Source organism: Punica granatum, chromosome 7, assembly GCF_007655135.1.
Source record: "Punica granatum isolate Tunisia-2019 chromosome 7, ASM765513v2, whole genome shotgun sequence".
In the NCBI taxonomy this organism is placed as follows: domain Eukaryota; kingdom Viridiplantae; phylum Streptophyta; class Magnoliopsida; order Myrtales; family Lythraceae; genus Punica; species Punica granatum.
In genome coordinates this window covers 22,682,986-22,696,564 of record NC_045133.1, presented here as the reverse complement: position 1 = coordinate 22,696,564, position 13,579 = coordinate 22,682,986, and the positions used below count along the sequence as shown (strand labels likewise).

The 13,579-nt window shown below is 36.7% G+C and overlaps 1 protein-coding gene across 1 annotated transcript; it reads right to left on the bottom strand.

Moving 5' to 3' along the window:
* Nucleotides 1-9,663: 9,663 nt before the first annotated feature.
* LOC116214505 lies at nt 9,664-12,886 on the bottom strand. Its single transcript, XM_031549904.1, has 5 exons — nt 12,686-12,886; nt 10,650-10,780; nt 10,137-10,530; nt 9,953-10,050; nt 9,664-9,868 (listed from the first exon to the last, which is right to left on the bottom strand). The coding sequence occupies exons 1-5, from the start codon at nt 12,884-12,886 to the stop codon at nt 9,664-9,666; spliced, it is 1,029 nt and encodes a 342-aa protein (XP_031405764.1).
* Nucleotides 12,887-13,579: the final 693 nt, after the last annotated feature.

Genomic DNA, 13,579 nt, shown 5'->3' with positions numbered 1-13,579 from the left:
GTTAGATCGAGGAGATAGATAAAATAATCCACTGAAATATAATTATTCACCCGCAAAAAAGAACCATTTAATTAGTATATGTATATATATAATTATTGTCATTAGTTCAATAATATGATGAATATCATATATGTTTGAATTTTCCTCTATGTAATATCTATTGTTTATGGGAAAGAGGGCGTAGTATAGTAGGACATGCCCTCGGCTAAAAATCAAGATGTTTCAGGTTCAATTCTCGTCAGTAGGAGTAACCGTGCTGCTTTATTAGAATTATATTTTATTGTATTACGTCAATGGGGTCTTCCTTTACGACCGAAAAAAATATCTATTGTTTGTGTATGTGCCAAATATAAATAAATCGGGTTCCACCTATGTAATTATGTATCAGCTGCACATAATAAATATATGTTGATTTTAGTATATGACTAAGAATATAGTGAAGTTCCTTCAACTGGCAGCTTGTCGAATAAAAAGTTGAATGATGTGTACTGCCATCGAAATGCATTTTCTTTTCTTTTACAGAGTATTCACCTTAAAAGATATGATCGAGATGCGTTCAAGAAGAACTCGATACTTCGTTGAACTTGTTCATAAGTATATATCTAACATATGAATTGTTAATTTATCTCGCTTCTCGTGCTGGAATTATAGAAAGCACAGGGGTTGAAGCCCTTCGTATATATGCACTGGAGGAAATTCTCGAGGCCGTCTTTTATAATCCTTATGTTGAGCCGCATAATTAGTTCTGGCTGGTACTGCTTCAGCGTATTCGAATAAGTATAATATTAGGCGCGGAGCATGATACGAGGAATGCTATAGATTTGGCAGTATGTATCTGTTACTAAACTTTAGAGGGTCGATATCCCCGTAAAATAAGGACCTTTTACCATCCCTACCACAGTTGATTGGTGAAGTACGATATTTCCGCAAATAAATTAGAGCATGCAGACGTTCCATGAAAAATTGGAGGAGAAAGAAGGGCTTCTATAAGTGGCTTTAGATCGGGAAATATGGCATGGTACATTGACACTAGTCCTTGGACTTGGAGGCTTTTTTTTTTTTTTTCTTTTTTTGGGAGGCCGAAGCCTGCAATACAGGACTTCGACTTGTTTGAATCGTGGAAAAACTACGTCCAAGCGGAAAGGCTGGTTGACTCTTGGCCTTCGGACTATATTAGTCTACAGGCTATGTTTGGGGTCGGATTAAGGATAGGGATCGGGATGAGATGAGTTGGGATTTAAAATCTTATGGATATTAATATCCCAATCTAATGTTTGGGGTATATATAAATTTGGGATTGGAATATGAGACCTAAATGACAAATGTGCACTTATATTATCATTTTCAGAAAATTTTCTAAAAATTAAATTATTTTTCGAAATTAAAAAATAATAATAATAAAAAAGAGGAACACCATCACGAGTTATTCAGTGTCTGACGAGACAGACCGGAATCGAGCCATCGCCACCCCAAAATTTGCCCAATCGCTCTCTCTCTTCGACGAGAGAGAGAGCTGGGGAGACAGAGGGGCATGGTGCTGGCCCGATTCTGCCCGCCACTGAGCCAATCGATGTCGTGGGCCTCCTCTCTCTCTCTCTCTTCAAAGAGAAAGAGAGATGGGGCCATTTCTACAGCGGCGGTGGCTCGATTCTGGCCGCCGCAGTCCATTCAAGGTCGCCAGCCCCATCTGCATCTCCTCTGATGTTCTGCAGGTTTTAGACAAAAAAAAAAGGAAAAAAAAAGATGTCATATTTCAACAATTAGAGACAAAGTTAGGAGCATTCCCGTCATTTCATAAATAATAATATCCCGACCGGGGTTTAACCCACCCCTCCCTCTGGGATTAGTTGCTTAATGTTATATCCGGACGTATTCCAAACCTAATTCCAATCCCATTGCCACCAAACACCGAATTAGGATTTTACATATTTTATCCTTCCCCTAATCCAGACGACCAAACATAGCGTAAGGGATTGAGCATCTGGTAAATGCTAATTAAACTTTTCAATTCTCTGATATGAATTTTAGTTTGTTTACCAATCAATTTTTTCTTTGCTAACAATTACAAATTCAGTCTATGAGACCATCAGAACCGAACATCTAGAGACGCTAGATTAATAAGCAAGGACGGGTGTCACTACACAAGATCACTTTCTCCTATTAATTACCAATAAATATTAGTGTGTTTATCAATGTTTTCTCTTCCATAATTTTCTTCGTTTATAGAAGTTTCTCCATGGCAAAATCCGTCTCATTCGGTCAAAATCAAACAGTACCAGATTATTTTCACCGTAAAAACACAAACCGAAACCGAACCAAACAATTACGGAACTGAACCTGACCGAATTGATTTTTTTGTTCGGTTTCGGTTTACAACGAACGAACCGAAAATTAAAGGCAGAAACAGAGAAATCGAGCAAAAGCTGTGCTTCATTCATCTTCACAAATCAGCGAAAGTAATCAACATAAGAGGAATTGACTGAGAGTGAAAATATGCCGAAATCGAGTTCGAGCGAGGTGGAGAAGCAGCACTGCAGCAGCTCCTGCTCGTCGAGGACCCGAGGTGGAGATGGAGGCACCACCACAACACGGCAGATGGGCTGCGGGAGCGAGTCGAGCGAGGGCGACTAAAGGCCTAGACTCAAGAGAGAGTGAGAGACAGAACAGACAGCGGGACTCGGACGGAGGAGAGGAGGAGAGGAGGAGGAGGGGAGCCTGGGGACAGTGGGGAGGCCGGGAGCGCTGCCGCTGAGGGGAATGCCGGAACGTACACGGGACACGGACGGAGCAGGAGAGGAGGCAGGATCGACGCCGACTGGGACTCTAATTGAAATCCCGATTCCCCCAACCTTAATTCATAAATCCTGATAAATATATTTGTGATTTTTTTTTAATTTAAAATTTCGGTTTTCGGTTTGGTTTCGGTTTTGGGCCTGGGGACCGAAACCAAACTGACCTTCAAGTTCAAGTTCAGTTTCCTGAGCATAAACCGAACCGAACCGGAATTTTCGGTTCGATTTTTCGGTTTTGTTCGGTGTAAACCGAATTATGCCCTGCCCTACTCAAAATTAATTATCCCAACCATTTCGCACAGCTTAAGGATGGATATCGTTGATCGAGCTACAGCTTGAACCCCGCTAAGTTCGTAAACCACTTTCCACTAACTTATGCAATGTAATGTAATTTGTACGGATTTACCGACTGCAATCCCAATAAGTTACAACTATAATCATCCACCGGACAACAGAATGATTGATTCATTAGAGATGGTCTAACATCCATACACGTGTCATGAAATATTGTATTTTCAACATTGATACTGGACTAACTTATGTGGTATTTTAGTGGGTAATTTCGAGGAGCTGGCCTAAAAAAAATGTTCGAGGACTTTAAGGAGATATTTTTAGTATTTTAATGGCGAAATTTCGATTGCTATTTGCCGACTCAGGGCAACGGTTCGTCGGAAGATAATTTGTGCTCGGGATCATGTTCGCATTCTCGAGGATGCTCGAAATGGAGTTTATAGTCGATGCTTTATGATATGGAAGATATTCGAATGAATGAATATGTAATGCTCCGTTTGGATTCAAAGTGATATTTTAAAATCTTACTTTAACTTAATTCTACCAACAACAAAACAAAATAACTCATATAAAGTTATAGGGTGGGACCCATTTATACCATGTTTTTAAATCAAAATCACATAACTCATAAAAAATCAAATAGTGGACTCCATACATAATCATTTATACTACTCTTTTTCAAAATTAAAATTTAATTTTAAATTGTTAATTACAAACCAAAGTGAGCATAAATATCTTCTGGTTGGATTAGAAATCTCTCTGTGTTTTTTTTTTCCTTTTCTTTTTCCAATTTATCTATAAAATCATTGTTTCCTGAAATTATGTCTTTGCTCTGTCTTCAATTGTGAATGCTACTCAAGCAAGAGGATTTTTCGGTTGAACACAAACAACCCAAACATTTTGCATTGGTCGTATGCCATTCTAAGGCCAGAGATGTTTAAAATTGTTTTCGTTACTCAGTTTCATCGCGGATAGATTTGACGTGGTAATATCGAATGCAGCCCAAATACGGAATCAATTGTTTGGAACTTCCCCTCGTTCAGCCTGCTCGGGGACCCGATTTAGATAAGCTATCTTCAATATTGATAGGTAATCCTAATATCTGTACTTACATTATCAATGTGCATATTTCATGGCATGGCGCATGATAACTGCATGGAAGTCTTAAATAATAAATTGAAAAAACAAAAGCCTATTAGACATAAAATGCAGTTATGTTACGTCATGGGAGTCCCGTGCACGCACGGGTTCGTTTTACATATCTCCTAATCATTTGTTACTTTAATTATTTATATTTTGAGTTACCAATTTTCTTATGAAAACAATGATATATTTTAATTTTTTAATAATCATTAAAAAAAGAAAAAAAATCCAGAACTATGAGTAAGATCTAGCTATTACATGTGAGTCACAACAAGTCCATCGATCCAGCCCAAAGAGCTCTAATGGGTCCAAAAAATATTTCAATTCGTTTATGTGTTAGCCCATTCAATATGGGCTCTATTTGTCCTCCGGTTGTCCCGATTATTCTCGAATTCGTAGGTTTCCCCTAACGAATAAAAAATTGAGAAGCTATGCAAATGAATGTAGAAGCTTTTTGTTTAACTTACACTAGATAATATGCCCACACTATGTGTGGGTATTTTTTGAATTAATATTTGGAAATAAAAAAGTTCTCAAAAATATTCGTGAATAGGTTCATCGTAATCCGTTATTTCTTTTTTATATTTGTTAAAATTATTGGCTTTTTTAATTTGAATAATTGCGGCATATAACCTAACGTTTGAAGGAATTCTTAGTTCTAGCCCAAACTTGATTTTTTACCTGAGATATCCCAACGTTGACGTGTTGGTTTCACATCTATCCCGACACTAATTTTCCATCCAAAATTGAAGGAATTGCACACGTGGCACGTTAATTTTATAACAAGACACACTTGTTATAAAATTAACGTGCCACGTGTGCAATTCCGTCAATTTTGGACAGGAAATTAGCGTCGGAATAAATGTGAAACTAACACGTTAACGTTGGGATATCTCGGGTAAAAAATCAAGTTTGGGATAGAATTAAGAATTTCTTCAAACGTTAGGCTATATGACGCAATTAACCATTTCTAATAATACGATACTAGGTGAATGTTCGCACTACCCAAGGGTTTCATTAAACCTCATTAATAAGGTTATCATGATCCTTTATTTTATTTTCTCGGTTAATGTATTCTTTTGGGAAAAAATGGGCTATTGGTCGTGAGTTGGATTTGGAGGAGGGAAAAAAAGAGAGAAGTGGGAAGTGAGAAGAATTGGATAGTTATTTTATTGAATTTACAATAATGTACTTAATTTGATAGTTCTTATAAATTGAAGTAGATATAAGAAGTATGGGCATTCTAGCAAATTAAAATTTATCAAAGGTATACTTATCCTATCATAGAGACGTTTAATTAGAACATGATAAGGACAATTGTAATAGCCTCACCAAACCCCTAAATTCACTCCCGCGTCCAATAGCAACCGCGCTGGGTTCTCATCGACCATGCCGCACGGTCACTCAATTTTTTATACTAAAAAGAAAAGCAGTCCAATGTCCTAAAGAAAAACGCCATTCAGTGGGACACCTGAGAAAAGATTCCCTAACACAATTAATTTAATACGACTAATTAAGAAACCCATCCAATTGGGTCATCATATGCAACACTGAGAATATTCGAACGGACAGTATCAAACTCAGCAGCGACTCCCATGAGAAGTTGGAAGAGTTTCTACGTCTCTAGTTGTGCCACAATTCGATTGTTAGCGCCACAGTTGCATCTCGAACTTTCGAGGTAAAACTCCAATTCATCCCATAAAACCTTTAATTTGCCGTAGTAGTCCCTCACCCATAGTCCCTGCTGCTTGATAAGACAAATATTGGATTTGATTTGATAAAATCCGAGTCTGATTTTCTTGAGAAAACCTCTCCTTGAGATCATTTTATAAACTCTTCGCATCAACAGCATAGGCGGCGGTCGCCTGAAGATCCGTCTCCAGCATGCTGAAAATCCATGCTGGATCCCTTTCCGCGTCAGATCATCCTCTTCGGAATAACTTTGTCCTTTTCGTGTAAAGCGACTTACAATTGATCCCACTAATAGGGTGCATTAACTAATTAATTGCCGGACTCCATACTTTGCTAGTCGGTATTCCAATGGTTGGTTAATCTATCAAACACGCACTTTCATTAATTATTAGCCACCAAACAGGACTTCCTTAATTAATTTCTGGGCAAAATCTTCTTTGTTTCAGTGTTTGCCACCACTCCACCACGTAGGGGAACATTACCCTTTTCTTTCCCACTCACTTCTGAAAGGAATCTTGCAGACATCATAACAGTTTCCCATCTTACCATGTAATGTGCATATTAATTGGAAGTGGAAGAGGGCAACGAAAATAATTGAAGTCCACAAGTTTTCTTTTCCTAGCTATAAGCATGGGCAACTGCTTAATTAGCGGATCGCAAATACGAGAAATCATTCTGGATGATTGATCTGATAATACTCATCAATTACGTGCATATATGGTTAACAATTACAATATCCGGGCAAACGATAATCTATCGATTTTCTTACTAGAGAGTGTGGACGACCCTCGAGGGAGCACAGTCCCTTTGAGAGAAGATAGAGATTCGCAATATTATCACTTCTAGAACTTTAGCAGTCAGAGTAATTGACATAATCTTATCTAAATACGATCTATAACGTCAATCGTGAACCGGAGCGGTATCAGTTTTATGACATTCTGATCCTCACTTTTATTGTGCTACCATCATTATTCAATAGTATGATTATCTCGGTCCATTATTTAAATTATGGACGAGACCGAGGCAGAATTTTACTTAGTAATACCAAAACTATTGAAGTTATTATAGAGCACTTATACCTTGTTTGGATCGCAAGTTAAAAGAGGGATATGAAAAGGGATATGAAAGGGAAGGTTATGGAGGATTATAATACTAATATGTATAATAGCCCTTCATGATCGACCATTCTATAACCCCTCTTTAAACCACAATCCAAACATGTGGTTAAGATCTAATGAATAAGAAAAATTAATCCCAGTTTTATGACCATAAGCTACATAGATGGTGCGAAGAAGGTCGATATGTCGGGATGAAGTGAAAGTGGTTCTTGACGGTTTGAGAAAAATTCAAGGATCAATGAAGATCGATCTATAATGTCTTTTCTGTGATGAGCATGATCACAAACTACACTAAATGGTAGATTCAAAAATTATATTTCGTTGTAAGCTAAGATGCTCTTCACTAATTGATCTGCCGACTATCACTCGTCTATATGATAATTTCGTTTCCCTTTTTTTTGGGTAAATTGCACCATATATCCCAACCTTCACATGTTATCTTAATTTTATTCCAACATCGATTTTTTTCAAAGGTATCCTAACGTTAATGGTTTTGTGTCAAATTTATCCCACCGTAAATATTCCATCGATTTTTGACAAAATTCCTAATATAGGAGAAATATTACACCATATATCCCAACTTTTTTTGTTGTTTTTCAGTTTTATCTCAACCTTTAAATTTTTGCTCAATTCTATCCCAACATTTTTGTTTTTTTCTCAACTTTATCCCAATCTTTTTAGAATTTCTCAAATTTATCCCAACCTGTTGGGATAATATCAAGAAAAAAGTAAAAGCTTGGGATAAAACGGAGAAACTACCAAAATGTTGGGATAAAATTGAGAATATCAAATGTTAGGATAAAACTGAGAAACAACAAAAAAGTTTGGATATATGGTGTAATTTTTCCCTTATATTGGGAATTCCGTCATCAATTCCGTCGAAAATGGACGAAACTTTTACAGCGGAATAGATTTGAAATCAAACCATTAATGTTAGGATATCTAAAAAAAATGACGTAGCGATAAAACTAAGATAACATGTAAAAATTGAGATACATGACATTATTTTCCTTTCTTTTTTTTTTGTATCTTGTATTAATTATTTTTATTAAAAAATTTCTTGCAAAAAAGATAGTCTTTTTTGGATGATTTTTTTTTATTGAATTGCAAAAAAGATAGTCAAACTAACTAGGAAAGTTGTCCGGAAATTGTAGTTAATGGGACACTTCCGCAGTTCCGTGGGCGAGGGGTTGTTCTTTTTGGGGTTTTCTGCGCCCTCTCCGGTCAAGATTTTCTTCTCCTTCGACAAATTCCACCATATCTTTTCCCTTTAAGTATTTCCATCAAATCTTCATGATTTGTTATGGTAATCAATTAATTAACACCTAATTGTGTGCATCGCGTCAACTAATCATTGCACTCGTGACTATAATTAATCTTTGTCTTTTCCTGGGTGCCTTTCTTGTATATGCTTTGTCTTGACGGAATGGATGGCATTCTGTGCGGTGAAAAAAAAAATCGTGTTGTACAAAGAAATGATTTGAATTTGTACTGTAATATGAAAATAGTAAAATGTACTATACGGTATTATTTTCCCATTTATATATATATATATATAATGGGTCCAAGCAATTTCCTTCTAATTTTTTTCTTTAAAACTTAAACACGACCCTTAAGGTCTTTAACTTTTGAAATTTTTTGATCGATTTGGGTCGAGTTTTTCATAATTTCAAGGTATGGGTGTCATTGCAAGACTATTCATGAAAATAATATTTCTATTAATTATTTTGTGAACTTTTACTGAAAATTTGAACACTTCTCTATTTTTCTTTTAGGATATTCTACTGAAATGATTTACTCTTGTGCCTTAGGTGAGATCTTAAGTGTATTGTTTGTTTTCTTATTTAAATTATTAAGTATAAATTATAATATATAATATGAATTACTAAAACAAATTTATATATACATAAAATCGGGTCCAATCAACTTCTTTCCAATTTTCTTTTTTTTAAAACTTAAACTTGACCCTTAAGGTCTTTAACTTTTGGAATTTTTGATCGTTTTGGGTTGTGTTTTTCTGAATTTCGAGTTATAATTGTCATTGCAAGACTATTCATGAAAATAATATTTCTATTAATATTTTGTAAACTTTTATTGAAAATTTGAATTCACTTCTCTATTTTTTCTCCAGGATATTCTATTGAAATGAAAGATCAAGTAAGAAAAATATATCAACTGGAAATATTCTCTTGAATAGATTATTTTTAATTGCATTAATTTCATTTTTAAAAAATCAATTATGTTATTTTAATTGTACTTATCAAATTTTTATTATTCATACACTAAATTTTGCACCAATGCTACAAGCCAAGGTTTTCAGAATCGCGATTCTACCTAGAATCGGTCGAGGGTCGTAGAATCGTGAATCGTAAAATCGTAACGTGAATCGTAAGATTCTACCTAACATTAAAAAAATAGCATATATATATATGTATTATCCTTTCCTGAGCAAAAAAAAATAATCAATCCTTCATTCCTTATATTCAAAAAAGGACCAAAAACCAACAATAAGTTATAAAAGGCTTAAAAGCACAAAATATCGTTACAAATTATCGAAATTCAAAGTCTAAATCATAACTCAAACTCTCAAAATAAACTGTTAACAACATAAATTATAACACAGAATGTCAAATCTCATCCAAATCTTCATCGTTACCAACATCATCATCATATAAAGTATCAAATTCATCATCTTCGGGAAGCTCTAAGTCATCAACCGTGGCATGCTGTTGGGTGAGCATATTCTCTGCATCTTCATCGCCAATTTGACTCCCTCCACTTTCTTCGTCACCATCATCCCCACAACCAAGAGCACGCAAGTTAAAATTATGCCTTGAAGTTACAGTATTCTCTGTCTCCTCTTCGGCAATCCATTCATCGTTGGAAGAAATGTCATCCACTTGAAGATCAACTTACTTCCTGATCTTCTTATCCTTCAACTTCAAATTGTACATCACAAATACTAAATCATTCATCTTCTTTTGATGCAACCGATTTCTTCTCTTTGTGTGTACCTAGGAAAAACCAAAAAACAGTTAGTAGATATATTAAAACGAATTCTAATAAGCACATGATAAAAAAAAGGGAATTCATAGAATACCATTTCAAAAGCACTCCAATTACGCTCACATCCCGAAGAGCTACAAGTCAAACTCAATATCCTTATACTAAATTTTTGCAACTCTGGGGTATCGGCACCATATGACTCCCACCAATCTGCCGGTGTCTTCTTGAACCTCATAGACTTTGCCAATGAAAATCCAAAGAGCCCTCTCTCATGCTTGAATTCCTCTAGCTGCAAATCAACCTTATCCCTCTCTTCATCGTCTAACATTCTATCCATAACCTTATATAATCCACGCATAATTTCCCTATCAGCTCTAAATTCAGAAGAGAAATGCAACTGAGGATTCAAATAATAAGCAGCAGCATGCAAAGGCCTATGAAGTTGAACCTCCCATCTCTCATCAATAACCTTCCAAATGGGATCATAGCTAAAAGCATGAAACGAGCATTTATTAGATACTTTCAAATAATCAAATTTCTAATATAAATTTTAATGATGCATAAGTAATTAAAGATTAAGCATATAGCAGCTTATAAATAATTTTACCTCTTCCGATCATCCTTGAAGTTTGCTTTGATTTTCTGCTTTGCTTTCTCCATCTCATTATAAATAAAACCCATTGCGGGCTTTTCATCCGAATCCACCATGCAGAGCACCTTAATGAGAGGATATGCAGCCTTCAAACATGTATTAACATTATTCCAAAATCTATTATCCATAACAGTACGCTCCGCATACTTTCCACCTTCTAACTTCTCAAATCGACTCCCTTTCCATTGCATGGATGCAAACATAGTTCGTAGAGCATTTCTATTATCGAAGAGGCATCCCAAAGTCAGATAAGCAGTGGCAAAGCGAGTCACCGCCGGTCTAATCAAATCTTTGCCCTTAGTGAAATGCTTCAACATTGTGATGAGGAGTGTTCTCGAGTAAATGTAGTACAAGCGGTGTGAAAAAAACATGGTTTAAAACATTGCCTTTGTGTTTTTCATCATTATATGTCATTTGTAATTCAACATAATTGTGCTATTATTAAAAAAAATTGTGATAAATTTGAAAAAATAATTTTTTAGTGAAAAAAAGAAAAATAACTTAGGTTGAGATAGAGATAGAGTAGGGGGTTGAAGAGAAATAAGTAAAAAGGTAGAGTGGAAGATGACCACATGTAAATTGATGGAGAAGCAAGATAAGAAGAAATGTGTTTAAAATTTGAGCAGTTTTATAGTTTTATTCTTGTCTTCAATTTTACTTTTTTCTTCAATAGAGTTAAAAATAATGGGGATAATTTTGTAAAATTGTACAAAAACCGATACATATACTTAGTTATAGTGATTTGTCATTAGTGTGCTAATTTTGTATATACTTTTTTATGTTACACTTACGTAAATACTATTATCAATATATATACATATATATGTTTCCACTAAAATTATTATTACTTATTTATTTTACTAAATTACTTGAAAGAGTTTTTGTGAATATTATTAGTTTAAATTAAATATTTAAATACCCATGGGGTCCACATGGTAGATTTCCACGTACCATGTCTGCAATGTTAGTGTCGAGTTAGAAAAATCCGTTAAAATTGACAGAAAAGTGATGGCATGCTAGATGCGATACGAAATTCATAATTTGTAATTTTTCATGTAATTAAAAAATCGAGATAGAAATAATAAAATGGGTAAATTCTTTTGTTGTTTTTTTGTCACTAACTGTCAGCACCTAATTTTGGTCCACCGGTTTCAGAAGGGCAGAATCGTCGTTTTTGCCACCCGTGAGGGAAGTATTTCCGATTAATTACCCTAGTAGCCACGACTTTTCGGAGATAGCACATTTTCCTAATCTAGCACCAAATTTGTGATTTTTCAGAATAATAATACCATTTGGGACATTTTCGAATTTCGCGTACATCGACGTCAATTTTCAAAATTCGGGACAAAATTCGAGATTGAAAATAATTTTATTGCATAATATCGATCATCAAATTTTTCGGAGCGTAATGGCGGTCTCGAATTATTGTTCCGACGTCCGATCAAGAAGACGAGATTTTAAATTTTGTACGCGCGTCGATTTTGAAATTCGAAAAAAAAAAAAAAAGCAACGGTCAGAAGTCAGTGACTTCTGACCGCTGCTCCCCTCCCATCATTTCCTTTCCTGTTCTTCTTCTTCCTCTTTTCTTCATTTCTTTTTTCTTTTTCCTCTTCTTCTCCTTCCCTGCCAGGACGGAACCGAGCCGATGGAACCCGAGCCTGCCGACTCCTCTGCACACGCCAACGTCTTCCTCTGCACACGCGAACGGATTTCGTGCACACGATCTCTCTCTCTCTCTCGATTCCGGAACAAAAGCCCGCAGCTCACAGAGTTCGGGGGGACTCTCGCGAAAAATCTCCAGCTGATTCGGACGGAAAACTCCCAGCTCGGACGCCATTCTTTTGACCGGCAGCTCCGATATTTTCTCTCAAAAAATCACGACCCTTAGCTCGAGTTTTAAGACGGCCGGAGCTCGATTTATTTCGGATCTCTCTCTCTCTCGGCCTCTGGATTTGAATAAAAAAACGGAAAACTCGTAGCTCGTTTGGCACCGAGACCCCAGAGCTCGGACAGTCCCTCGACTCGCCCTCGGCTCCCACGTCGACTTCGCCCTCAGCTCGGCTTCCCCGGCCCAACTCCCAGTCGAGCCCGTAGCTCCCACCGCTCGACTCCCCGGCTCTCTCTTCTTCCCCTCGCACGCGACTCGTCCCCGACGCCGACATCATCTCCCGATCCCTCTCCTTCTTCTCCATTTTTATTTATTTATTTTGTAATCGGGTCCAGATCCCCATTGAACAGATACGCCTAGCCCAGCAGACCAACGCGGTCCGGTCCAGACCCTACGGCCCAACAGCCACCCCAGCGGCGGCCCAGTCCAGCGGTAGTGGCCCGATCCACCAGCGTCCAGCCCAGCTCGGTCCGTTCGGCCCATTCGGCCCAGTCCACCCCACAGGATTTCGGCCCGTCACAGCCCGGCCCAACTCGTCCAGCATTTTGTCTTTTATTATTATTTTTATTTACAGAATCACCCTTCAACTTCTCGAACTAGGTAAATTCTCGACTTAGCAGCATCTTTAGGGCTCCATTTCTGAATATTAATGTTTGATTGGATGGATGTGACGTGAAATGAACGTTCTTGGGTTGCGTGGTTGATCGGATTTGTCCCGAACTCGATTTTACAAACTTTCTGCTTTGTCTCATTTCAGTCCTGAGGATGCATTTTTATTTTTTCAGATCTGCCCCGAATTTTAAAATTCATTTCAGTCAAGGCCCCGCCATTTTTATCATTTTCCAATCAGTTCTTGAATTTTTCAGAATTTTTCAAACATCCTAAGGAACTTTTCGAGTTGTTTCATTTTAGTCCCGGGATCATTTTCGCCCTTTCAGATCTGCCCCAAAATTGTAAAATTCGTTTCAGCCGAGTCTCAGCCATTTATAGCATTTTC

Excerpts from the sequence above, each read along its gene's own strand:
- LOC116214505 (XM_031549904.1), bottom strand. The coding sequence starts at position 12,886 with ATGGAGAAGAAGGAGAGGGATCGGGAGATGATGTCGGCGTCGGGGACG. Across the intron at positions 10,531-10,649 it reads TTCAAGGATGATCGGAAGAG|CTATGATCCCATTTGGAAGG; the intron begins GTAAAATTATTT and ends TCATGCTTTTAG. Across the intron at positions 10,051-10,136 it reads ATTGGAGTGCTTTTGAAATG|GTACACACAAAGAGAAGAAA; the intron begins GTATTCTATGAA and ends GGTTTTTCCTAG.